At 36.0% G+C, this 27,500-nt stretch overlaps 2 protein-coding genes across 3 annotated transcripts in view; one reads left to right on the forward strand and one right to left on the reverse strand.

Moving 5' to 3' along the window:
* Positions 1–27,500, reverse strand: part of LOC144968405 (uncharacterized) — a gene marked incomplete at its 3' end in the record, with an annotated part of 181,968 nt that overhangs the window by 152,910 nt on the left and 1,558 nt on the right.
* Positions 11,208–13,360, forward strand: LOC144969644 (uncharacterized). Its single transcript, XM_078908785.1, has 2 exons — positions 11,208–12,829; positions 13,171–13,360. Exon 1 carries the CDS (start codon positions 11,477–11,479, stop codon positions 11,903–11,905), a length of 429 nt encoding a protein of 142 aa, XP_078764911.1. The 5' UTR covers positions 11,208–11,476; the 3' UTR covers positions 11,906–12,829; positions 13,171–13,360.

The following is a 27,500-nucleotide window of genomic DNA, read 5'->3' on the forward strand; positions in this document are numbered from 1 at the left end:
ATGCTTGGATTTGGTGGGAGGAATGTGCATCTCGGATATACTAAATAAATGCTCCATTTCTTGTTAATGATCCGACATTTGATATTTATATTGTATTTAGTTATAGAAGCTGGGTTTCCTGATAGCTCAGTTGGTAGAGTTCTCGCTTCACAGGGAAAAGGATCGATCCCAGAGTAAGTGAAGGTTATTTTCTCCCCCCCCCCCCCCCCCCCCCCCCCCCATTATCCCCTCTACCCACCCAGCATTTATTGGGTAACTGGATCTGTTAGATCTGGCAGAAAGCACTTTGAGAGGACTTCGCGATGTCCCAGATTGGAGAGTTTTTCTAAGATGAGAGACATTTAAATCGATCGAACAATAATAATATACTCAGTTATCAGCCCCTAGTTGTACCGAGCATAATACTGATTTGAGTCGTTGATTCACAGTCAACATCAGTAATGCCACATTCATCTGAGTATGTATTTGTAATAGCATAGGCAGATCTTATAGTGCCGGTCCTTGGCAGGGACGGACAATACTAACGATTGTGACGTCCCAAAGGTAAAAGAGGATTACCTACTTCCTTCCCTAACGACTTGACATGTCACAGATTATCATCGTCTTCATTACTATATTATACTACCTACCTGTACCGAGCCCTCTGCCTTTATATAAGTGCAAGTACGCGTCTGAGAGAATTAATGAAATGATGACTAGGCTGTCTATGTGAAATTAATGGCTGGGGAAAATGCGTAGGATGTCTGTAGGATTAATGCTTAAATACGTATAGATAGGGTGCGCTCGGCTAAGAAGCTCACACCATTGCCATCCGGAAGTATTACAGACCGACACACAAAGGTATGTAACCTTGAACGTTTATAGTCTGGATAATACAAGTGAGAATTACTCCTAAACCTGGATGGCAAAAATACAAAAAAAAATTAATAATTTAATAATAAACAATTTTTTTTAAAAACAATAACAAAGGCCTGAATGACGTCAACTTCATTGTATCTATATTTTATATCATAATATTCACATTCTCATATTCTGATAAATCCTCCAGCATCGATTTTTTTAATGGGTTGACATTCAATAAAACCTTTTTGACATTTTTTTTTACTCCACTTGGGTGATATTTTCTGTAATAAAAAGCTCATAATCCATATGCAAACACTCTTATATTATAATCCAAAACAATAACCGCCCTTGTCAGCCGCTTATAATATGACTATACTGCCGTACTCTGGAAAAACCCATATTTAACAATTTGGCCAGAAAACTCGTCCATCAAATATTGATCGATTTAAATGACTCTCATCTTGGAAAAAAAAAACTCTCAAACCCGGGACTTGCCGAAGTTATCGCCTGAAATAGGATAAGACGGATTCATCTCAGCATTCATGAACTCCCGAGTTGAACCGTTACTACTGCTAATTTGGCGAAAACGGATACTTTTTTTGTTGTTGTTCAAACATATAGGAGTATGTAAATTGGTTACTTGATCAACGTTCAACTCGTCGATTAGAGCCATATAGATAGTATGCGCTTGGCTAAGAAGCTCACAACATTGCCACCCGAAGTATAACGAACCAACATACAAAACTCTGTCTAACCATGAACTTTTATAGTCTGGTTAATACAGTTGATTGAGAATTACTCATAAACTTGGATGGCAAAAAAAAAAAAAAAACAATAACAAAGACATGAGTGACGTCAAATTCGTTCTATCTATAGACTACTACTACCCTATTCCAAATCAAGCAATAATTGCTACAGTCCTTTTCGCCTTGCAAAAATCTGGATAAACATGCGCTCCATGTTGCCCTAACGCCTCGGGAGACTTGTATTTGACAATGTACTGGGACCATCTTTGGAGCGATGATCACAACACAATGGACAAGGTAATTTCATTGTGCTACGCCCCTCACCAGGCACTCTTCTTCACGACCAGCATCTCATTAATTATTCCTCTTCAATCAAAACTCTGCGGTATTTTTGTTCCATTTGTTACCAATCCGAGTGGGTGTGTCATCACGCTTCAACGGTTTCCTTGGCCAGTTGGTAAACTGAGTTGACCTTCTGAGTCATGACTATTGTTCCTTTAATGGCAATAACAACATCAATGAAAAGGATTTTCACAAAATGTCGTATTTCAAATAACTACATTTTCAGGTTGTTTAAAAAAAAAAAAGAATCAGCTTGGGGTAGAAATGAGGCTCAGTCATGAAAGTCATTTTCCTGTTGAAATGTTGCTTGTTATGAGTGGTCAAAGTGCGAGTGTAGAAGAATATTCGAAACCTCCAACATACATTCTAAATTCAAATCTATGAGACTTTATAATAACAAAATAAAAACGCTATGCTGATAGATAGATAGATAGATAGATAGATAGATAGATAGATAGATAGATAGATAGATAGATAGATAAAATAGATAGATAGATGACATATTATATATATAGATATATATATATATGTATATGTATATTATATATTGATAGATAGATATCTAGACAGATAGTGTGAGAGACGAGAGAAGAGAAAGAAGAAAGAAAAAAGAAAGAAGAATAGAGAGGAAAGAGAAGAGAGAAAGAGAGGAGAAAGAGATGAGGAGAGATGAAAGAGAAGAGAGAGAGTAAGAGATGAGAGAATAAATAGATAGATAGATAGATAGATGATATATATATATATAGTTGAATATATATATAGATATCTAGACAGATAGTGTGAGAGACAAGAAGAGAAAGAAAGAAAGGAAGAGACAAGAGAAGAGAAGAAGAAAGAAAGAAAAGAAGAGAGAGAGAGAGAGAAAGAGAGAGAGAGAGAGAAAGAGAGAGAGAGAGAAGAGAGAGAGAGAGAGAGAAAGAGAGAGAGAGAGAGAGAGAGAGAAAGAGAGAGAGAGAAGAAGAGAGAGAGAAGATGAGAGAAGAAGAAGAAAAAAAGAAGAGAGAAAGAGAGAGGAAGAGAAGAGAGAGAGAAAGAGAGAGAGAGAGAGAGAGAGAGAGAGAGAGAGAGAGAGAACACCATGATGCCTTCTGATCCATGAGGTGGATGTCGTCTGGCGATGAAATGGCCTGAAATGTCGCAAGCACCACAAAACACACCAAACAAACAATGGGTGTTCAAATTTGAACCCCGTCACAGCAAGCTTATACTATTTCCTAGCGCTGTCCGATAAATTAGGGAACCCCTAAATAATGACAATGTAATGTCTCTGTTCTCCGTCCTATTCACCAGAATGTCAGATGTCCAACCTTTGTATTCCATCCCACACCTTGCTTTATACAACAAGCCGCGCGTGATTCCATGTTCTAACCCTTTTTCCTTTTGTTGTGTCTTTGTTGTATTGTACCCTTAATTCAGGTCGCGTCGGACGTCCCATTATCCCACTAATGGCCACTGTTAATATGAATTGCAAATTAAATTTAGTTGCAAGAGACACTAGACTCTACTTATTCGTTCAGGAGTAAAAGTCGTCCATGAAGAGTGGTACTCTTTTTTAATATTTTTTTTACAACTTTAGGACCAGAGTTTATATCATGTATCTGCATTGTGGCCGATACCTATTAAATCCATCCTAGGGGGAGTTCGATTTCACTCCAAAATTGACATCTAATATACATATATAACTTTTACGCCAAGATAGCAGTGATTGTACTTTGACGGCATGGGTTGTGTTGCATCACATTATAATCCTTTTTATGCAGGAAATGAAAAGAGAGGTGTAAGAAGAATATAAATTTACGCGGAAGAGAATCGGATCTGGGACCAACTGGTAATAGAACTTCTTGGTTATGAGTTACAGAAGGTCGACAATAATAGAAGCCAACCATCATACTTTGTTCGGACTTTAGGATTGCGTGGACTGAAAAGCGTCCTTGCTACAGCCAGTCGAAGGATCCGGATTCTATTCTCATTGACGCGAAGTTTTCATTCTCCATTATCTCTCGGCATTTCTCTACTCTTTTCATTCTTGTAATTATTAAGATATGCGCAAGACACTTTCTATTTCTGTTTTCTGTGTGAAGACGGTGAGGAAATTTGATCTGCATTTATACCGAAACAAATGGTTTGAAAAAATATAATTTGAAACAAAAACAATCCGCTGTACAGGGGTTAAAGGAAGAGTCTTTTTATTTCAATTGTCTCCGACCTCTCCTTTATTATTATTTCGACTTTTTGAATTACCTTTTAATTAATGCTGAGGAGCTGAAAATTGCAATTCTTTTCCCCTCGTGTCCATTGCCCTTCCCGTTCCTTTCTTTACGTTATCTTCCCCCAACCAGTGTCTTTTTTATGACACTTCATCGCGCTTTGAAAAAAATGAAAAGGACACTCTCTCTTTTCATCACAAAATAATAGACATTGATAAACTTGACAATAAAATTCATTGACAACGTAGTACTATTCTTTTCAAAAAGTGTCTTGGTTTCCGTGCCCTTTTCTTTCATGTCTGTGTAAAGTGTTTTTGTTGTAGGTCAATCATGTGTTTTCTCTGTGAATTATGCAGGGCTCGGCAGTGTGATGTTATCTTCTTTTTTTTATAACGGAAAAAAGGATCTCATTGACTAGCAAATACAATGATTTATAATGGCCAATCCTGCTGCAAAATCGAGTGACAAAAAAATACTAACACGAATATCAGTCTCAAAAATGTAAGCTTGTTTCTATTAGTTATTTCAAAGAGAATTTGATATCAAATATTCTAAACTCAAATGTTTTAACGCATCCATTATCGCCATGAAACGCTAACAAAGTTTATAGCAGAATAAACACTTGGTCATGATAAAAGAACTATTTGTTTTCTGGTACCTTTACAACAGCTGTCTGGTTCCTGGAAATTCGAGAACGTTGTCATTGTGGATTGTGGATTTTTACCGCGTGTGCCGGCCGTGCACAAAAGAGTTCCGAACAAACAACAGAATAAAATCAGAAATAAGACACCTTAAATTATAGCAAGATTACCAATTGGTGTTTTCAATGCCAAATTTAAGAAAGAAACCAAGATTTTTTTTTTTTTTTTTTTTTTTTTTTTTTTTTTTTTTTGAAACAAAATATATTCTTAAAAGCCCATAAAATTGAAAATTATTGTGTTTGGTATTTTGGCATACATTTTTTCATTTTCCTTTTCATATCACTTGATTTCAATTATTTGATAGACACAGTAACACAAACTATACACATTTTCAGCATCAAACGGACCAGGCAAGTGAAAGAGATACTAAATCAAAATAATATTTAAAAAATGAGATTTATTTCAAGTTTTATGAGGAATTTAACAATAAAGTAATGCCTGGAAAAGTTAGGCATTTTTAAGATCATTTATTTTAATGTTTTCTCTGACTTGTTTGGCATTTTTTACCAAATTGATATGGCAACCCTGATTTAAAGTTGTGTTGTGTTGGATGTAATGATTCTCTTTTGTGGCAACAATAGTTGGAGAGTGGCTGAATTAGTCCCACGTTAACGCCTATTAAATCTTTAAATTGAAATCAAATCACGCATCATGTTGATAGCTGGCCCGTTTGCTTTCTATCCTTTATTTAAGTTAAAATTGGGTTTTAAATTTCAAATCTTCTTCCTCAATCACGGTCTCATTGTTGCCGGATAAAACTTTCTACCCAGGGATTCATGGTACAATGCTTATCACAACTTTGGAGACAGTCGGAAATCTAACAATGGTCATTTGAAAAATCAATTTTAAACAAATCTTTTCTCTCTCTCTCTCTCTCTCTCTCTCTCTCTCTCTCTCTCTCTCTCTCTCTCTCTCTCTCTCTCTCTCTCTCTCTCTCTCTCTCTCTCTGTCTCTCTCTCTCTTTCTCTCTCTCACTCACTCTCTCTCCCTCTCTCTCACTCTCTCTCTCTTTCTCTCTCTCCTTCTCTTTCTTTCTCTCTCTCTCTCTTTCTCTCTCTCTCTCTCTCTCTCTCTCTGTGTGTAGGTATGTGTGTGTGTGTGTGGGGGGGGGGGGTGTCTTCCCGTTTAAGAAAGCCTATCACTTCATCCTTGAGTCAAGTTGAAAGACACTGCAGTTATAGTGTTATAGACAGAATTACACCCGGAAGTATCACGGACCAACACACAAAACTCTGTGTAACCATGAACTTTTATAGTCTGGATAATACAGTTAAGTGAGAATTACTCATAAATGTGGATGGCAAAAAAAAAAATAAATAAATAAATAAAGACCCGAGTGACGTCAACTTCATTCTATCTATTGAATTTTCACAGGTTGCCTGCTCGAAGTTTGATTGTTTACATTTCAATTTAGATGATAGAATGACAAAAACATCCTCTCGATCAATCTTCTAAAAGCGCTAAAATAAAGATGCAACAGTTTATAACAGAGTGGATCACTTGTGATAAACAAGTGGCCTTTCTCAGTTTTCGTTTCGCGTTCATTTTGGACGGCTGATGGCAAATGACGAAGATCCAGGTTCAAAGACATTATGGAGAAGATCAATGGATAAAGAATTTGAAGAGGCTGGAACAGCATCGGTGTCCATGCAGCCGACAGACAGAAATGGAAGTCTTTAGTCGATGCCTTATGCGCCCTATGGCTCGATGAGTGTAACGAAATGCTTCCGTGTAGGCGTCAGTTTACGACAGGATGTACGTCGTCGTAGTATTAGTTGTTGTTGTTATTGTAATCCCTCTGGAACAACCCTTCTTTTGTTGATACAGGTCGTATCAGATCATGCACCTATGGCCCGGAAGTTTCAATTAAACTACGTAGTGTGGGTGTTATTGTGAGAAAGGCATCAATCTTGTTTTCTCCGTAAACTTATAAGCAAAGTAGGATCCCTGTATTCTACGGGAGTGACTTTGTTATGGTATGGCTTGATTGATATCTCGTAACTATGGGGCTGACGAATTTATTTATCCTTGATATGAGGATGTCCGGTATCAGGATGGATTGTTGTTGTCCATGATTATGGAATCTGGGGGAGTTTTAAGGAATTTCAGATGTTTACGGATATGACTAACATCCGGTTGTGTGGGTAGAATTTTGCTTCGTTTGCTTGATTTTTGCCTATAAATGCCAGAGTTTTGAGCAGTTTCTTCAGACCACTCAGCGGAGTCTTTTAGGCTCATTGTCTCAAAAGAGACCAGACAGCGGAGTCTTTTAGGCTCATAGTCTCTAAGCGATAACCACAGCGGAGTCTTTTAGGCTCATTTGTTTAACTCTTGTGTAGAGTTGGATTAAAGTCTTGTGTAGACTTTGTAGTGCTCAAAGTTCGAGCTGAAACACGTATTGTGTTAACTCTTGTGTAGAGTGTGATTTAAGTCTTGTGTAGACTTTGTGGTGCTCAAAGTTTGAGCTGAATCAAGTTGTGTTATAACTCTTGTGTAGAGTTTGATTAAAGTCTTGTGTAGACTTAATTTGTGATTTCAATAATCTGTTCGGCTCTGTGAATGAGCCGTTGAGGCTGGGCTTTAACAAGCCAACTTTAGGCTATACGCTCATAGCTTGACACTAATAGAAACTGAACATTTGCCTGTTTTATAAGTTACCTGTGAAGAACCATTTGCTTATTTTAATATCAGAACATTGAGAAACAATTGATCTGTTTATGAATACTGTGAAATCAGAACAATTTCAAGAAGAGACAAATTAACAATATTAGAACAACCTTACAGTTTTTGTTGAATATCAAGGACACTCTTTTGGCTTTCTTCTACACGTCTGGATTGTGTTTAGTTAGTTAATTATTAGTTGCCTGTATGACTGTGATGGTTGCAACCTATCTGTGAGATTGTCTGATGTGGTAGCGGTTTGGTAAAGTATTCATAATTAATTGATTTAATTATATATTTTCATATCGCTTTCATATCATATTCATCATCACACTGTAACGAAATGCTTCCGTGTAGGCGTCAGTTTACGACAGGATGTACGTCGTCGTAGTATTAGTTGTTGTTGTTATTGTAATCCCTCCGGAACAACCCTTCTTTTGTTGATACAGGTCGTATCAGATCATGCACCTATGGCCCGGAAGTTTCAATTAAACTACGTAGTGTGGGTGTTATTGTGAGAAAGGCATCAATCTTGTTTTCTCCGTAAACTTATAAGCAAAGTAGGATCCCTGTATTCTACGGGAGTGACTTTGTTATGGTATGGCTTGATTGATATCTCGTAACTATGGGGCTGACGAATTTATTTATCCTTGATATGAGGATGTCCGGTATCAGGATGGGTTGTTGTTGTCCATGATTATGGAATCTGGGGGAGTTTTAAGGAATTTCAGATGTTTACGGATATGACTAACATCCGGTTGTGTGGGTAGAATTTTGCTTCGTTTGCTTGATTTTTGCCTATAAATGCCAGAGTTTTGAGCAGTTTCTTCAGACCACTCAGCGGAGTCTTTTAGGCTCATTGTCTCAAAAGAGACCAGACAGCGGAGTCTTTTAGGCTCATAGTCTCTAAGCGATAACCACAGCGGAGTCTTTTAGGCTCATTTGTTTAACTCTTGTGTAGAGTTGGATTAAAGTCTTGTGTAGACTTTGTAGTGCTCAAAGTTCGAGCTGAAACACGTTTGTGTGTTAACTCTTGTGTAGAGTGTGATTTAAGTCTTGTGTAGACTTTGTGGTGCTCAAAGTTTGAGCTGAATCAAGTTGTGTTATAACTCTTGTGTAGAGTTTGATTAAAGTCTTGTGTAGACTTAATTTGTGATTTCAATAATCTGTTCGGCTCTGGTGAGATTTTGAATAATATGTTGTGATTACAATTAGATTGTGTTTTGATATCAATATCATAATATCACTTTAAATTTTGATTCTCAATTAATTAATCAGATAATGAAATTAATTGTGTAATATATTCTTGTTGTAAAGAAATAAGCTTTTCTTGCTATAAAGCATTATTATTTCATATCTACAAAGTAAGCAATATTAATCAACATTAATAAATTGATTTGTTAAAGTAAAATAATATTTACTCATTTAAGTAAACATATTGAGTGAGTTCGAATATAGATAGAGTTATATTCGTATGATTATCATATTATAACAAAATCATTTTCTTTCTTTAAAGTGAATGAGCCGTTGGAGGCTGGGCTTTAACAAGCCAACTTTAGGCTATACACTCATAGCTTGACCCTAATAGAAACTGAACATTTGCCTGTTTTATAAGTTACCTGTGAAGAACCATTTGCTTATTTTAATACAGAACATTGAGAAACAATTGATCTGTTTATGAATACTGTGAACCAGAACAATTTCAAGAAGAGACTAATTAACAATATTAGAACAACCTTACGGTTTTTGTTGAATATCAAGAACACTCTTTTGACTTTCTTCCACACGTCTGGATTGTGTTTAGATAGCTAGTTAATTATTAGTTGCCTGTATGACTGTGATGGTTGCAACTATCTGTGAGATTGTCTGATGTGGTAGCGGTTTGGTAAAGTATTGATAATTAATTGATTTAATTATATATTGTCATATCGCTTTCATATCATATCATCATCAATCACCTCCATCAAATTGTCATCCATCTATTTGATTTCATACTTATGACATCTATCATTTCATCTTCAATCTCATAATATCTTTGTTATATTGTAATAAAATATATCTTCATTTAGCTTCAAAACCTTTATCAACGTATTGTGTTTGGTTATTGATCGATGTCGTAGCTTGAATATAGCACACATAAACAAGGTTGCAAACTGCGCTACATAAGCATACGGTTTACGTGCGCACTTTGTGACATAATTTGGTTTCAGAAGTGGGATTCTTATTGTTGTGCATTCAAGAGACATCGCGACCAAACAAGTGTTGAGACAGGTTAGGGAGTTGTTTCAAACTTGAGATAGATACTATCTTTGAGCTTAAAGCAAATTGGTATCCATTTAATGGTTATAAGACTGTCATTATACGCAAGGTGTAATGCAAGTTATTCTGGTAATTTTCACTTGTTCGGTTTAACGTTGTCAGTCATCTGTCATAGTGATACGGATCACTGACTTAGCGCGAAAGCGGTACTCGCGCTGTAAAGCCTCCATTGTCCCCCCTCTCCCTTTTGTAAGGAACGAAGGTGGTTGTTGGGGTAATTTGATTCCGTGTAGGAATCTGGGAGAATATTGTGTTGGTCCCGTGTGAGGATCTGTATTAAATCATTTGTTCTGACTTTCTATGCACATATAGTAAGTCAAGGTATTGATTCTGTGTAAGAATCTGGGTGAAGTATTTTGTTGATTCTGAGAAGAATCTGGGTGAAGATATTTTTTGATTCTAAGAAAGAATCTGGGTGAAGATATTTTGTTGATTCTAAGTAAGAATCTGGGTGAAGATATTTTGTTGATTCTAAAAGAGAATCTGGGTGAAGATATTTTGTTGATTCTAAGTAAGAATCTGGGTGAAGATATTTTGTTGATTCTAAGAGAGAATCTGGGTGAAGATATTTTGTTGATTCTAAGAAGAATCTAGGTGAAGATATTTTATTGATTCTAAGAAGAATCTGGGTGAAGATATTTTGTTGATTCTAAGAAAGAATCTGGGTGAGATGTTTTGTTGATTCTAAGAAAGAATCTGGGTGAAGATATTTTGTTGATTCTGAGAGAGAATCTGGGTGAAGACATTTTGTTGATTCTAAGAAAGAATCTGGGTGAAGATATTTTGTTGATTCTAAGAGAGAATCTGGGTGAAGACATTTTGTTGATTCTAAGAAAGAATCTGGGTGAAGATATTTTGTTGATTCTAAGAGAGAATCTGGGTGAAGATATTTTGTTGATTCTAAGAGAGAATCTGGGTGAAGATATTTTGTTGATTCTAAGAAAGAATCTGGGTGAAGATATTTTGTTGATTCTAAGAAAGAATCTGGGTGAAGATATTTTGTTGATTCTAAGAGAGAATCTGGGTGAAGATATTTTGTTGATTCTAAGAGAGAATCTGGGTGAAGATATTTTGTTGATTCTAAGAAAGAATCTGGGTGAAGATATTTTGTTGATTCTGAGAAAGAATCTGGGTGAAGTTATTTTGTTGATTCTGAGAAAGAATCTGGGTGAAGATAGTTTTTATGATTCCGTGTGGTGAATCTGGGTGAAGATATTTTGTTGATTCCGTGTGAGGAATCTGGGTGAAGCTATTGTGTTGATTCCGTGTGGGGAATCTGGGTGAAGCGTTGGTTCCGTGTGAGGACCTGTATTAAATCAGTTGTTTTGACTCTAATATACGTCTATATTAAGTCAATGTTTTGATTCTGTGTAGGAATCTGGGTGAAGCGTTGGTTCTGTGTTAGGACCTGTAGTAAATTTGTTTTGATTCTATATTTGAGTCTATATATAGATCAATGTTGAATTCCGTGTAGGAATCGGTATTAATTGCCTGTTTTGAATCTGTTTTGGGATCTATATTGACCGCATATCGTTAATAAGGTTACTTGTAATACCACTTTATTCTACGTGAAAGTAACATTTACGGCAACAGTGTCGATAAACATATTGAAGTTTGTTTATTTGAATTTGAATTGGTTTGATTAATTGTCCTAGAGATGGATGTGGAAAGATTAATTAAACTTGGAGAAAAATTGGAGTTAAGGTGTGAAGATCTCCGTGCTTGGGTGACAGCCCAGTTACAAGAAGATGAAGAGAGAAAAGAGAAGGAGAGAGAACGTGCCAAAGAAGAGGAGGAGATAAGCAGAGCACGAGCTCAAAGGCAAGAAGCTCTGATGGAGAAAGAGCTTGAACCGCTTAGGTTAAAGTCGGAGTGTCAGGCTTCCTCCAACAACGACAGTATGACAAGTGACATTCGATCATTTACTCATGCTCCCACTGTTAAGAGTCCTCGACTTCCATGTTTTGACGAAAACAAGGATCATGAACCACCGAAATGCATGACACACGGCAAGGTGGAGTTGAAGTGTGGATGTGTGATGCCGATGTTGTCTGTCGAAGGAAGGGACAACAATGAGCCCGAATAATTGTCGAGATCGATGTGATCTTGAGGCATTTCGTTGATCTAACTAAATGTTGTACCAAATTTAGTCTTAGGGGGGAGATATGTAACGAAATGCTTCCGTGTAGGCGTCAGTTTACGACAGGATGTACGTCGTCGTAGTATTAGTTGTTGTTGTTATTGTAATCCCTCCGGAACAACCCTTCTTTTGTTGATACAGGTCGTATCAGATCATGCACCTATGGCCCGGAAGTTTCAATTAAACTACGTAGTGTGGGTGTTATTGTGAGAAAGGCATCAATCTTGTTTTCTCCGTAAACTTATAAGCAAAGTAGGATCCCTGTATTCTACGGGAGTGACTTTGTTATGGTATGGCTTGATTGATATCTCGTAACTATGGGGCTGACGAATTTATTTATCCTTGATATGAGGATGTCCGGTATCAGGATGGGTTGTTGTTGTCCATGATTATGGAATCTGGGGGAGTTTTAAGGAATTTCAGATGTTTACGGATATGACTAACATCCGGTTGTGTGGGTAGAATTTTGCTTCGTTTGCTTGATTTTTGCCTATAAATGCCAGAGTTTTGAGCAGTTTCTTCAGACCACTCAGCGGAGTCTTTTAGGCTCATTGTCTCAAAAGAGACCAGACAGCGGAGTCTTTTAGGCTCATAGTCTCTAAGCGATAACCACAGCGGAGTCTTTTAGGCTCATTTGTTTAACTCTTGTGTAGAGTTGGATTAAAGTCTTGTGTAGACTTTGTAGTGCTCAAAGTTCGAGCTGAAACACGTTTTGTGTTAACTCTTGTGTAGAGTGTGATTTAAGTCTTGTGTAGACTTTGTGGTGCTCAAAGTTTGAGCTGAATCAAGTTGTGTTATAACTCTTGTGTAGAGTTTGATTAAAGTCTTGTGTAGACTTAATTTGTGATTTCAATAATCTGTTCGGCTCTGGTGAGATTTTGAATAATATGTTGTGATTACAATTATGATTGTGTTTTGATATCAATATCATAATATCACTTTAAATTTTGATTCTCAATTAATTAATCAGATAATGAAATTAATTGTGTAATATATTCTTGTTGTAAAGAAAATAAGCTTTTCTTGCTATAAAGCATTATTATTTCATATCTACAAAGTAAAGCAATATTAATCAACATTAATAAATTGATTTGTTAAAGTAAAATAATATTTACTCATTTAAAGTAAACATATTGAGTGAGTTCGAATATAGATAGAGTTATATTCGTATGATTATCATATTATAACAAAATCATTTTCTTTCTTTAAAGTGAATGAGCCGTCGGAGGCTGGGCTTTAGCAAGCCAACTTTAGGCTATACACTCATAGCTTGACCCTAATAGAAACTGAACATTTGCCTGTTTTATAAGTTACCTGTGAAGAACCATTTGCTTATTTTAATATCAGAACATTGAGAAACAATTGATCTGTTTATGAATACTGTGAAATCAGAACAATTTCAAGAAGAGACAAATTAACAATATTAGAACAACCTTACAGTTTTTGTGAATAATCAAGGACACTCTTTTGGCTTTCTTCTACACGTCTGGATTGTGTTAGTTAGTTAGTAATTTAGTTGCCTGTATGACTGTGATGGTTGCAACCTATCTGTGAGATTGTCTGATGTGGTAGCGGTTTGGTAAAGTATTGATAATTGTAACGAAATGCTTCCGTGTAGGCGTCAGTTTACGACAGGATGTACGTCGTCGTAGTATTAGTTGTTGTTGTTATTGTAATCCCTCCGGAACAACCCTTCTTTTGTTGATACAGGTCGTATCAGATCATGCACCTATGGCCCGGAAGTTTGAATTAAACTACGTAGTGTGGGTGTTATTGTGAGAAAGGCATCAATCTTGTTTTCTCCGTAAACTTATAAGCAAAGTAGGATCCCTGTATTCTACGGGAGTGACTTTGTTATGGTATGGCTTGATTGATATCTCGTAACTATGGGGCTGACGAATTTATTTATCCTTGATATGAGGATGTCCGGTATCAGGATGGGTTGTTGTTGTCCATGATTATGGAATCTGGGGGAGTTTTAAGGAATTTCAGATGTTTACGGATATGACTAACATCCGTTTGTGTGGGTAGAATTTTGCTTCGTTTGCTTGATTTTTGCCTATAAATGCCAGAGTTTTGAGCAGTTTCTTCAGACCACTCAGCGGAGTCTTTTAGGCTCATTGTCTCAAAAGAGACCAGACAGCGGAGTCTTTTAGGCTCATAGTCTCTAAGCGATAACCACAGCGGAGTCTTTTAGGCTCATTTGTTTAACTCTTGTGTAGAGTTGGATTAAAGTCTTGTGTAGACTTTGTAGTGCTCAAAGTTCGAGCTGAAACACGTATTGTGTTAACTCTTGTGTAGAGTGTGATTTAAGTCTTGTGTAGACTTTGTGGTGCTCAAAGTTTGAGCTGAATCAAGTTGTGTTATAACTCTTGTGTAGAGTTTGATTAAAGTCTTGTGTAGACTTAATTTGTGATTTCAATAATCTGTTCGGCTCTGTGAATGAGCCGTTGAGGCTGGGCTTTAACAAGCCAACTTTAGGCTATACGCTCATAGCTTGACACTAATAGAAACTGAACATTTGCCTGTTTTATAAGTTACCTGTGAAGAACCATTTGCTTATTTTAATATCAGAACATTGAGAAACAATTGATCTGTTTATGAATACTGTGAAATCAGAACAATTTCAAGAAGAGACAAATTAACAATATTAGAACAACCTTACAGTTTTTGTTGAATATCAAGGACACTCTTTTGGCTTTCTTCTACACGTCTGGATTGTGTTTAGTTAGTTAATTATTAGTTGCCTGTATGACTGTGATGGTTGCAACCTATCTGTGAGATTGTCTGATGTGGTAGCGGTTTGGTAAAGTATTCATAATTAATTGATTTAATTATATATTTTCATATCGCTTTCATATCATATTCATCATCACACCATCTCCATCAATTTGTCATCCATCCATTTGATTTCATACTTATTACATCTATCATTTCATCTTCACATCTCATAATATCTTTGTTATATTGTAATAAAATATATCTTCATTTAGCTTCAAAACCTTTATCAACGTATTGTGTTTGGTTATTGATCGGTGTCGTAGCTTGAATATAGCACACATAAACAAGGTTGCAAACTGCGCTACATAAGCATACGGTTTACGTGCGCACTTTGTGACAATGAGGATTAAGTAAGTAAACCAAAAAGCAATGATTGTTTTTCTAATATATAAAGGTTCAAAGGTTTAATTTATAAAATATACAAATCACATTGGCAACAGATCGTTTTTTTTTTTTTTAAATATTGAAATTAAGATTGATAATCATGAAATCGCCATGCCTATTCATTTTCTAGCAGAAAAAAAAAATAACAACAAAATTGCGGTTTCTGAATCTGAAAACATGACAGTATAGATCAGAAAACATCTAACTACTCTAACCTTGGTAAAAAGATTTTTTTTTTTTTAAATGAAGAACCTGTGACCTATATTCTATAATATTAGTTGTGTCATATCAGTTTCTGGTTGAAAATATTACCATTTTTTAAACTACGAAGAGTAAGGAAAGGTTATTAAAATGACCCAGATAAAGAATGACATGATATTGCGAATGGTACACAAAGAGTTTAATACTATTCAAGACGTCGTAATGTATTGTTTAATTTTCTAGTAACCGGAAGAGGAAAGGAGGTCACCATTCATGCGTATATCCTGTCTGTATAGAATGATTATAACCTGTATAGTTAATTTCATCATTTCCTTTCCAGTTTGTATTTTAATGCGTTATACGAGATGTATCATTGTTCAATTTCACGACGCCGACACATCCTCACGATCGCATTTAATAATGAATAATAAAAAAAAATCCCCGTGAGTTTCCAGACATCCGCGTCTTCCTCACGCCTGTCTCACCTGCCGGTTCCAGGATATCTCCCACAACGGGATGTGTCAAATACTTGTGAAACGAAGAAATGTGTAATGCATATTATGTTTGTAGGTTTCTTTTTTTTATATATATATAATCTACAAATGTCAGGTGCCCCGAACCTTGCACTGCTTGGAAGGGGAATAATAATTAGAACGATGGAGGTTATGTCCTTGCTTTAATATTCATCTGTGATAGAAGTTATATTTATATATGCTATGAGCGTAACGGTATTCGAACAGAAGAAGGTAATGATAAAAATGATAAGGGTAATATTAATAAAGCAAAGAATAAGAAGAAAAAGAGGGAAAAGAAGAAGAAGAAGAAGAAGAAGAAGAAGAAGAAGAAGAAGAAGAGGAGGAGGAGGAGGAGGAGGAGGAGGAGGAGGAAGAGGAAGAAGAAGAAGAAGAAGAAGAAGAAGAAGAAGAAGAAGAAGAAGAAGAAGAAGAAGAAGGAGGAGGAGGAGGAGGAGGAGGAGGAGGAGGAGGAGGAGGAGGAGGAGGAGGAGGAGGAGAAGGGGCAGGGGGAGGGGAGAAAAACTAAAACAAGAATTCGAAGCACAATAACAAGAATAAGGAAGAGTAAGAGGAGGAGGAGGAGGAGGAGGAGGAGGAGGAGGAGGAGGAGGAGGAGGAGGAGGAGGAGAAGGAAAAGAAGATGTTGAAGGATAAGGAGCAGGAGGAGGAGGAGAACGCATAAAGAAGAAGAAGAAGAAGAAGAAGAAGAAGAAGAAGAAGAAGAAGAAGAAGAAGAAGAAGAAGAAGAAGAAGAAGAAGAAGAAGAAGAAGAAGAAGAAGACAAAAGAAGAAGGAGAAGAATAAGAAAGTTAGAAAATGAGGAGAAAAATGAGAAGATGGACCTGGATGAGGAGGAGAGAAGTCATCGTCAGAAGAAAAAAAACAACAACAAAAAAAAAAAACAACCCTGGACTTTGATGGCGGGTTAATAATATTATATCAAAATATCGCACTCGGATATCAAACAAGGATTTCAATACTTTGACTCAACCCTCTTTAACGTCCTAATAAATGGTTCCCATTCTCTGAGAGACGATAATTAACCCTTTTCTCTCCTGCATTGTCCACGCGTGTTAACCCTTATTAAACCCCCGAATGTTTTGACAGCCCATGCGAGTGAATCGCGCCAACGCAGTGTGTTGAATAGGGACATCGCTTCTGTCATTGGTTGTATTGATTAGGCCTCGTGGGTATTGGATAGCGTCAATTATCACGTGATTCTGTTCATGTTAAATTATTAACCCTTTATTGGCGAAACTGAGTTTCCTTTACAATAAACGACTTCATAATTTTACCAGTGAAACATTGCAGCTATTAAAGTTGTAACTAAAAATGTAGCAACACGTTTGAGGCTTAGGTAAAGTCGCATGAATATTACTACTTTCCTTGTGAAAATTGTAAGATATGGTTACAGTATATTGAAGTCGTACCTCGGAGTAAGGAGTTAAATGAAAAAGAGAATGGAGTCGGGAGGGGGGGCGGGGGAGGAGGAGGGGAGGAGTGGGGAGGTAATGTATTTCGACAATCGAATTGTTTTTCGAATCTATTCCGCCGTTTAGAAATACCAAAGAGTTCCGGAGCAATGGGTGGTTTTCCGTCGATTTTCGGTGTGCGCCGGAGATAATTGGAGACAATAGTTTTTGATTTCCTGTTTTCGATATAAATTATCTCTTTATGTTTTTGACTTGATCTTTTATCAAGTGAGATTTCTGTTGTTGTTACCATGACAATCACTTTATGAACTTTCCTCTAGTACTATATTACGCGGTTATTGTCACTTTAGTCTGTGTTGTATTAAGGATTTGATAGAGATTTAGAGAATAGGTCAAGAGAATCCTCTACTTGACCTATTTTGTATTCTTTGCGCTTATTGACATTAAAAGAAAGTAGTTGTTATAGAAGGATTTCGATGTTACATTGAGATGGCATTATATCATCTAACTATTACCAAGAGGGAAGTATCAACCACATCAGTGAATTGAACGAATAGATTAATAATATTTAACAAACTAGTTCAGATCTGTTTTCTGTTCCCGTATATTTGATATTCATACTTCTTTCATTGCCGGCCTCACAGTTTCAGGATCATTTGTTTGTCAATATCAAATAAATAAAGAAAGAAAAAGAAAAGTTAATGAAAACGCGAGATTCTGTAATTATTTATATTGTTTAATGTCCTTAAGCCTGTATTTTTCTGGCATGAAAATGACCTTCTCAACTCTCTGGCACACATTATATTATAGACTCTGGAATAATGTAGCATTAAAAGAACAATACTTTCCATCATGTCTAAACCAGACCTATGAACACAATAACTGTGGCGTCCACTAAATGGCACTGACAAACATTTTGACTAAAAACAGACTAAAACGGACTCAAACTCTGGTTGTCCCAGGACAGGCAGTTCCACCATGGATCAGGTCAGCGATCTACGTGATGAAATTCTCGACCCACGCCGCAATCTTCAGCACTGTATTAATTGGTATTATTAACAAACCGTTTACCGGTTCAATTAATCCAATAATGTGTCTTTAGTGAATTATACCTCGCTAACCAAGAGTCATACGACTCCCATCATTGCAATCATTCTCAAAGTTCGTTTGGTCGGATTAATCCCTTGATCTTTATTGATTACAGTAAAAACCAATAATACTTAAAATATTGACAATATAAATCCCACTCCCATAAACACACACACACATACACACACGCGCGTGCGCACATAAACACACACATACAGACACATACCACCACCACACTCAAGAACACATCTCTTTCCCCTCCCCCCACCCCTCCCGGCTCATCATAAATATAACTACTACAGCGTTCATTATGTAATGGAACTCTAGCAAAAGCAGTCCTAGATGTTTTCTATCGCGACCACATCACTCAAAATCGAACATAACTGGTGGGGGTTAGGAGGGAGAGAATGGGCAAGTATCGGTCTCTTTTCGGGGAAATGGATACAAATTGGGAATCTATCGGGACATGAGATTGAAATCAATCCTTTACGTTCCAATTAGAAAGTATCGATTCGAAACATGAAACGACGAAAAGGTCATAAAATACGCTATGATATTATGGGGATGTCTGATATCGCTTTCAACTCACTTCTGGGGAGTGGCAAATTTTATTTTTTTAGATGACTTCATTGAAATGTTGTCATGCTTTACCCAAAACAAAACAGAAAAAAACAAAAAAAACAAAAAAAAAAGAAAAAAAACCCAACAAAATAAAATTTTAAACAACCCCCCCCCCCCCCCCCCCCCCCCAAAAAAAAAAACAAAAAAAAAACAAACAAACAAACAAAACAAAAAAGATAACATTTTATAGACATCTATTTTTTTCTCTTCCAATTCACGAGACCTATCCGAAATTCAATTGGTGAATGAAAATAATTTTTTTTAAATAATACAAAAATTTAGCTTTGATATAGAGCAATATTTACTAAACGTGATCAAAACGCTTTACAAGGGTCCCTGACCAATAGCAACACGTAACACGCTTCATAAGCCAGGATAAACTCCGATTCCATTAGCCTTATTATGAATCCAGAAGGACAACATTACTTGAAATAATATAAGCGCATTCTTTTCCATTAATCTCAAGGGTATTATCTTGTTCTTGGTTTCCAGACCTGTGTAGATAGTTATATTTACCTTGAAAGCCCCTCTCCTCCCCCTCCCCATCCCCCACCTGATTATACACATTCAAAATGGAATTTTTGCCTATAGCAACACGTACCCTAAGTAGCCATCCCTCTCCATTACTCTCTTACCGATGGGTCAAAATTGACCCACCCTTACGGGAAGGGCCAAGTCGAGTTCTTCGATAAACTAACTTAATTACCGGGGATGGCGGACTATCTACTAAATGTCGTAACATAGAGATACCAACGTGGAAAGAGTACCAATTTTACGGCCAAGGAATGCTCTCAAAGTTGTGGACACTTGAGCTTTTTAAGGCTTCAGTTGCCAAGGTAATTGACGGTGTTATCCAAAGAGAATATTATTGCATGAAGTGTTTGTGTCACGTGTTTCATTCATTCGTCAGCCACTTTAATAATGTTTTTTGTACACTGGGAATAAATGAATTTTGAACCTTTATATAGAGCATATAAATGGAATTACCATTCTCAATGCGTTTCAATTTGTTTCTTTTATTTCTCCAACATGCTATATGGAACCTTGCTTCCACTTCATACAACACCAGTCGTCCGTTAGGCGTAGGGATCTTTCAATATCCGTTACTGCTAATAGCTAGGGATTCATTCACAACTGAGACCAGAGGGGTTATGTGTATAAAATGCATTTCCCAACGACAAACCGCGGTAAACAAAATTCTTTTTGACCACTGTCACTTTCGGGCCACTGATCACGCTTAACATTGCTTGCCCTTTGTGACAAGACGAGACACCTAACCACTGAGCCAACAAGTCGCACTCTGGCAGAACGAAATTTTGTCTTTTGGATGAATAAAGTACATTATTATTATTATTATTATTATTATTATTATTATTATTATTATTATTATTATTATTATTATTATTATTATTATTATTATTATTATTATTATTATTATTATTATTATTATTATTATTATTATTATTTATTATTATTATTATTCATTATTATTATTATATTATTATTATTATTATTATTATTATTATTATTATTATTATATTATTATTATATTATTATTATTATTATTATTATTATTATTATTATTATTATTATTATTATTATTATTATTATTATTATTATTATTATTTCTAGGTCATTTCAATGCGTCCACTCTTACAAAAAATCATATAATCAAAAATAAAAATGAAAAGAAACGTTGGCCAGAAAACATTAACATCGATTAAAAGCGATTAAAGTCACCCTCTGATGACTACAAGTCCTTATATCTCTGTAATATTTTTTTACTAATAATATTGTGAATAAGAGTGTTTGAGTTCGGTGTTACATTTATTTGTCGGCCATTATAATGCTGTTAAAAAAAAAAAGAAAATAAAAAAATAAATAAATAAATAAAAAACTTGAGCTTTTATATAGAGCAATATACACTAAACGTGCTCAAAGCGTTTTACAAGGGGTCCCTAGCCAACAGCAACACTTAACATGTAGAACGAGACATGACGCGCATGTCAGGTGATATTACAATTTTTTTCGGACAAAGCCAACGCTGTTAACGGCCAGGTACTCATTTTACACCTGAATACGGTGAGAGAATGTGAGTAAAGAGTCTTTTCCTAGAACTCAACTATGCGCCGAGCGAGGCTCGTACCCAGGACCTTCCGATCCGAAAGAGAGTGTCATACCACAAGACCACATGACCGCATACTATAGCAAAACATACTCTTTTTCAATTTGACCCAAGAAACCTTTATTTTGAACAACAATTGATTAGATGACCATCAACATGGCAACAACTCTCAAACCTGAGACTTTTGAGATTTTTAGCCGATTTAGCCCACTTTAGTAGATCAATATTCGAATTAAAATTGTCTGCCAAAGAAAAGAAAGTAAACAACATTTTAGACATCAAGAAGTTTATCTTAAATATGAAATCAAATTGTAACAAAATCGGTATATCTGCCCCATCCCCTCATAGTTGTATTAGGTCGGGATGGAATTTTTACTAGAAATCATATGTATAGTTGAAAGTATGAAACGTGAGGGTAATTTCTATCGGTCATGATAGAGAATAAAGATAATTTCTAACATTGCAACTAACTCGAATTTCCTTTTCTTATCCTTTGATCTTTAATCCATCCGACATAATACACTTTCGTGACGATGGGTATCATTCTTTTATTTCATATTTTATATTATTTTATATCATGTTTTCCCTTAACGCGTCTATCCAGCAATTAGAGAGCCTGGAGTTGGTCTCAAGGCTGTTTTTTTTTGGGGGGGGGATGAATTTTCTCCCTGTCATTTTCAATCTGTATCATCTTGCATTGGATTATAAAACACTTTTCAGAATTTCATCCTCACCACGGCTCTTGCTCCACACTAAATCCCACCCTAGGTAGGCCTATACACAATTGCAGGTCTTATAACCGAACGTAGCTATTGTCCTAGATTTAACATTGTTGCAATGGACAATATTTTGCGTTGGTTTGATAGTATTTCCATTACAACAATGAGACCATAACAATATTATGGGTTATCAGACCGGCAACTAAGTACGCGTTAGTCCCTACCAAAGTGCACACTTTTCGTCCCGTACCCTACAATCAAAGTGTGTTTTATCTCATCATAATCAATCTGCTCATAACTTTTTTTTTCTTCTAGTCATTGAGTGAATGGTTGCTAGGGTAAACGATCCGATTGACGGCAATAAGAGCCGTGTGAAAGAGTTGTGAAGAGCGGTGTGATTGATGTCTAGCTACTTGATAATAACTTTGTTGTATTGATTATGAATTCATATGTAGGTTAATATAGACCGAACGAATGAATGAATGGATGAATGAGTGGGTGAGTGGGGGATTGATTAGACAGTATGATGAGTTATTCAGTAGATGAATGCGTGTGTAAAGCCTTATTCACGCGTTTAAAAAGATATGAATGATTTAATGAAGGTCCCGGTTATTAAGTTGGTAGAGCACTCATCTTACAAGAAAAGAGGCCAGTATCGAAATTCTGTGACCACCACTATAATAATTGATTGAATAACTGGATCTACTTGATTTTGGGGAGAGTACTTTAATATAGACAATAAGTGTCCTATCCAAATGTAGCAAGCAATTTCCATTTTCCGTTTAACACTGTAGTTTACTATGACTCTCTGGGTTTAACCCTCTCCTGACCAACCATAGGAAAATCGTCACATTCATTACGTTCCAACCAGCACTTTTATCATTCATATTTCTTTTGTAAATCACAATTTAAATATTAAAAAAATTATTATAGCTATAAAAACGTGACACTGTGTTGTTGAGTTCATTTTTTCTGATCAATAATAGTTGTAAGGGTAAATGTGACTCACATCGTCAACCTGCTATTAGGTCAGAGTGAATTAGATGTGAGACTCTCTGAAAAAAATTGTGCGGCTATGTAGTCTTGTGGTATGACACTCGCTGTCGCATCGGAAGGTTCTGGGTTCGAGCCTCACTCGGCGCATAGTTGAGTCCTTGGAGAAGACTCTTTACTCACATCCTCTCACCGTACTCTCACCTGGCCGTTAACAGCGTTGTTTCTGTCCGAAAAATTATAACATCGCCTAACAGGCGTCATGTCCCGTCCTAAATGTTAACTGTTGGTGTTGGCCAGAGCCCCCTTGTAACGCGCTTTGAGCACAATTAGTGGATATTGCGCTATATAAAAGCTCAATTTTAATTTATCTTATTTTGAAAATATCTTTCCCAAGGGCATATTGTCCGTTCCAGGTCATGGCACATTTGAGAGATAAGATGCTATTACTATGGCCCAGGTGCGTAATCACCAGCTCAAACTCTGGGACTAACTCATGTTTTGAACACAAGGGCGTGCGTTTACACCACGCAGCGACACACAGTCCGCAAATTAAGGACTTATTTGTATTGCACAAAGACATAAAATTACAAGAATGATCAAGTGTGGCTCAAACAGTTGGCGCATGTAGATAGTATTTACAAGACTGTGTCACCGAACGCAAACTAAAAGCTCATTTATCATTACAACGGGGTATATTTTGCTTTGTTGGGAAAATCGTTCATTGTTTCATATATATATATATATATATATATATATATATATTATATATATATATATATATATATATATATTATAATGGATATTAATTCGTATTTGTTTTATGCACATTGGTTTGAGGTTCCCCCCCCCCTCCCACCCCCTCCCTTCCACTAAAACAATAAGACCATAACAGTGCGGGATATCAGTATAACTGATCAATATAAGGTGAACTTGCATGCTCTGTATTAAGATTTTTGGTTAGTATTTTACAGTAGGCTATCCTGAATCATCCTGCCACCATCAATATGACGTTCCTACACATTGAAGAGAATAAACGGTTCCATAAAAACGAAGCTAAGGAGAAATTCTGAGTTTGTAAAAGCCATTAACTTTGACATTTAGTCCTTCTTTGTAACAAATGACTCAATGCCTCTTCACTTTCTATGTGTGACTAACAGCCTCAAAACATCATTATGACGGGATGGTTTTATTGATGAAAATTGAATTGAAAATATGAAACTCCGATCAATTTTTTTTTTTGTGTTGTTTTTTTTTTTTTTTTTTTTTTTTTTACAGCGGAAAATGAGTTTCAATGGGGTATAAAAGTGTGATGAATAAAAGTAAGAAACTGATTCCAATCTCATTGGAAGTGTAAAACCACTCTTCCGGAGAACTGGATACGTAGCTTGTGTAATACGCTTCAACAGTCGTAACGTCACCTCCCTCGTAATGACGCATGGTAACTTAGTAACTGTCTCTAAACTATCGGAACAATGGCAGGTGAAATATTTCTCCGACGAGCATAAAAGCGTATTCAGAGGAGAAAAAAAAAACCATTATAAATCTGATCATTTTTTGACTTTTACACATTCTGATCACATGACATATGAAAATTTCTAGCAACCATGAAGAATAAAAAGTACAGATTTTCTTTGTTTAGAACCACGATGGCCGTCGTTGCTGGGCGACGTGACATCCGACTATTGAATCCAATTGATCCTCAGGTTTCAAAGTGATGACAAAACGATGTGTAACCTTGAACGTTTATATTCTGGTTCATACAATTTAGTGAGAATTACTCATAAACGCGGATGTCAAAACACAAAGACCTAAGTTACGTCAACTTCATACTATCTATAGATGCTGTGCGCTTGTCTAAGAAGTTCACAACATTGCCATACGGAAATATAACAAACCAACACACGAAGCTGTGTGTAACCTTGAACGTATACAGTCTGATTAATGCAGTTAAGTGATAATTACTCATGAACCTCGATGCCAAAACAAAAACAAAAAAAACAAGAACAAAGACATGAGCGGCGTCAACTCCGTTCTATCTATAATATCTGGGGTTTTATTTTTGTCTTTCTTGATTGTTTAATTTCCTTTTCCTCACCGTATCTCGTTCATCTAATGGTACCAGATTGACCTCATGAGTCACACCTTGGGCTTGATCTGATTAAAAAATTTTTTTTTTTTTTTTTATAAACAGTAATATTCACTAAACGTGCTCAAAACGCTTTACAAGGGGTCCATTGCCAACAGCAACGAGACATGATGCCTGTTAAGCAATATTGAGTTTTACTGCTGTCAACAGTACCCTAACGTTATAAACTGCAAAGCAAAAAAAAAAAAATAAATAAAAAAAACCAAAAAAAAAAAACAAAAAAACAACAGAGCATTGTCTCACGTTGTGTCTTCTTCGGATAATGCGTAAGTTGAATAGACTATAAAATTGTGGACAAATGTGTGAAAGTAAACCAAAAGCCTCTGGCAACCTGTCATTATTCTACAAGAAAAGAACATAATCGGTGGTTACATTGATATATTTCAGAGCAACGACCGTCATGCTCGCTATGACAAAACCATGAAAAAAAATTATTTGATCAGAAAATTTATGGATAAAACGAAATGGACGTCATTCAGCTCTTTATTCATAATTTTAGCCAGCCATTTTTATGACTAGTTCCCACAAAACTGTATTAATCAGACTATAGATAGTATGCGCTTGGCAAAGAAGCTCATAACATTGCCATCCGGAAGTATAACGGACCAACATACAAAACTGTGTGTATCCATGAACGTTTGTTGTCAGGTTAATACAGTTCAGTGAGCATTACTCATAAACGCGGATGGCAAAAAACAATAACAGACCTGAGTGACGTCATCTTCGAACTATCTATGGATAGTTCGAAGTTGACGTCACTCAGGCCTTTGTTATTGTTTTTTTTTTTGCCATATAGATAGTTCGAAGATGACGTCACTCAGGCTTTGTTAATGTTTTTTGCCATCCACGTTTATGAGTAGTTCTCACTAAATTGTATTAACCAGACTATAAACGGTCATGATTACACACAGTTTTGTGTGTTGACCAGATATACTTCCAGATGGCCATGTTGTGAACTTCTTAGCCAAGTGCATACTATCTATAGATAGAATGCAGATGACGTCACTCAGGCCTTTGTTATTGTTTTTGCCATCCGCGTTTGTGAGTTGTTCTCACTAAACTGTATTAACCAGACTATAAAAGTTCATGGTTACACAGAGTTTGTGTGTTGCTCCGTTATACTTCCGGATGGCAATGTTGTGAACTCCTTGGCCAAGCGCATTCTATCTATTAACGTTTAAGGTTCCATCCACATTGTTTTGAGTTTAGGTACGCTATATCCGGATGGCAATGTTTTAAAGGGTTTTTTTTTTTAAAAACAAGTGACGTCACTCCTCTCTTTGTTACTTTGTTATTGTTTTTAGACTGCAGTCGGGTGATAAGGGATAAGTCCTCACTAAATTTGGTCAAAGTCATGCGTTTAGCAAAATCCTTAACTTCACGAAGTCCCAGGTTTGAGAAATGTTTGCTAAGATGGGGATTATTTAAATCGATCTATATTTGAAGGACGAGTTTTCTGGCTAAATCGTTTAATAATGAGCTTTTCCAGAGTACTGCAGTTAACTGGTTAATCAATGGACATATCTATTATGAAGTAAAAGTATATTGATCATAGTAAAAAAAAATCGTTTTGTCATTGTACGGTAGAAATGTTTTGATAATGGTATGGCTAAACGAAAGAAAAATAAAATAAAATAAAATAAAAAGCTTTCAACTCAACAATGGCTGACACTACTTTTTATCTGAAAAAAAAATTGTTTGTTTTATCGACGCGTTTTTGTCTTTGACATTTGGTAGTAGACGTCTCGAATATCGTGGATCACTCATAACATTTACGTGTTACCGCATGATATCTCTGCATCAGTCTATCATTTCCTGTGATTTCGTGATGTACAACAGGTACGTCAGAATCTTTGACTTTGCAATTGATGCTATGCGTTTGGGTGAAATACTCACAACATCCGCCAGTCGGATATACATATATATATAGATATATATATATATATATATATATATATATATATATATATATATATATAAAACTTACCAATACACGAAAGAATGTGTACTTTGAACGTGTATATCCTGATTGATACCATTTAGTGAGAACTAATCAGTAAAATGGCTGTCTAAAACAATAACGAATAGCTGAGTGATGTCAAATTTCATTCCTTTGATAATATTATTGATGGTATGCGTTAAAGTAAAACTCTCTTCAGTTCTGCTCGCCAAATAAATCGTGTCAGCACACAAAACCATGTGGTTACTTAAACGTTATAGTCTGTTGAAAGAATTTTCTAAGAGCGAATTCTTTAACTGGCGGGGCAAAGCAATAACAAAGAGCCGACTGGCGTCAATTTCATTTTAAAGGCAATATGTGGATGACGACACTCGGCTACATTGTGTAAGGATGTAAACAATGGAAGTTAATGTTAAACTAAGCAAATTACACGGTGTTACCGTCCATGGTTTGCGTTTAAGTAAAACAATCACTAGTTCTAGACGCCTGAACAATTGAACCAACCAAAAAATATATATGTGTAACATTTAACATTTATGGTCTGATTGAGCGAATCTAGTGAGAACTAATC

Source organism: Berghia stephanieae, chromosome 3 (genome assembly GCF_034508935.2).
Source record: "Berghia stephanieae isolate SIO BIC M18660-M18661 chromosome 3, UCSD_Bste_1.3, whole genome shotgun sequence".
In the NCBI taxonomy this organism is placed as follows: Eukaryota; Metazoa; Mollusca; class Gastropoda; order Nudibranchia; family Aeolidiidae; genus Berghia; species Berghia stephanieae.

Excerpts from the sequence above, each read along its gene's own strand:
- LOC144969644 (XM_078908785.1), top strand. The coding sequence starts at position 11,477 with ATGGATGTGGAAAGATTAATTAAACTTGGAGAAAAATTGGAGTTAAGG.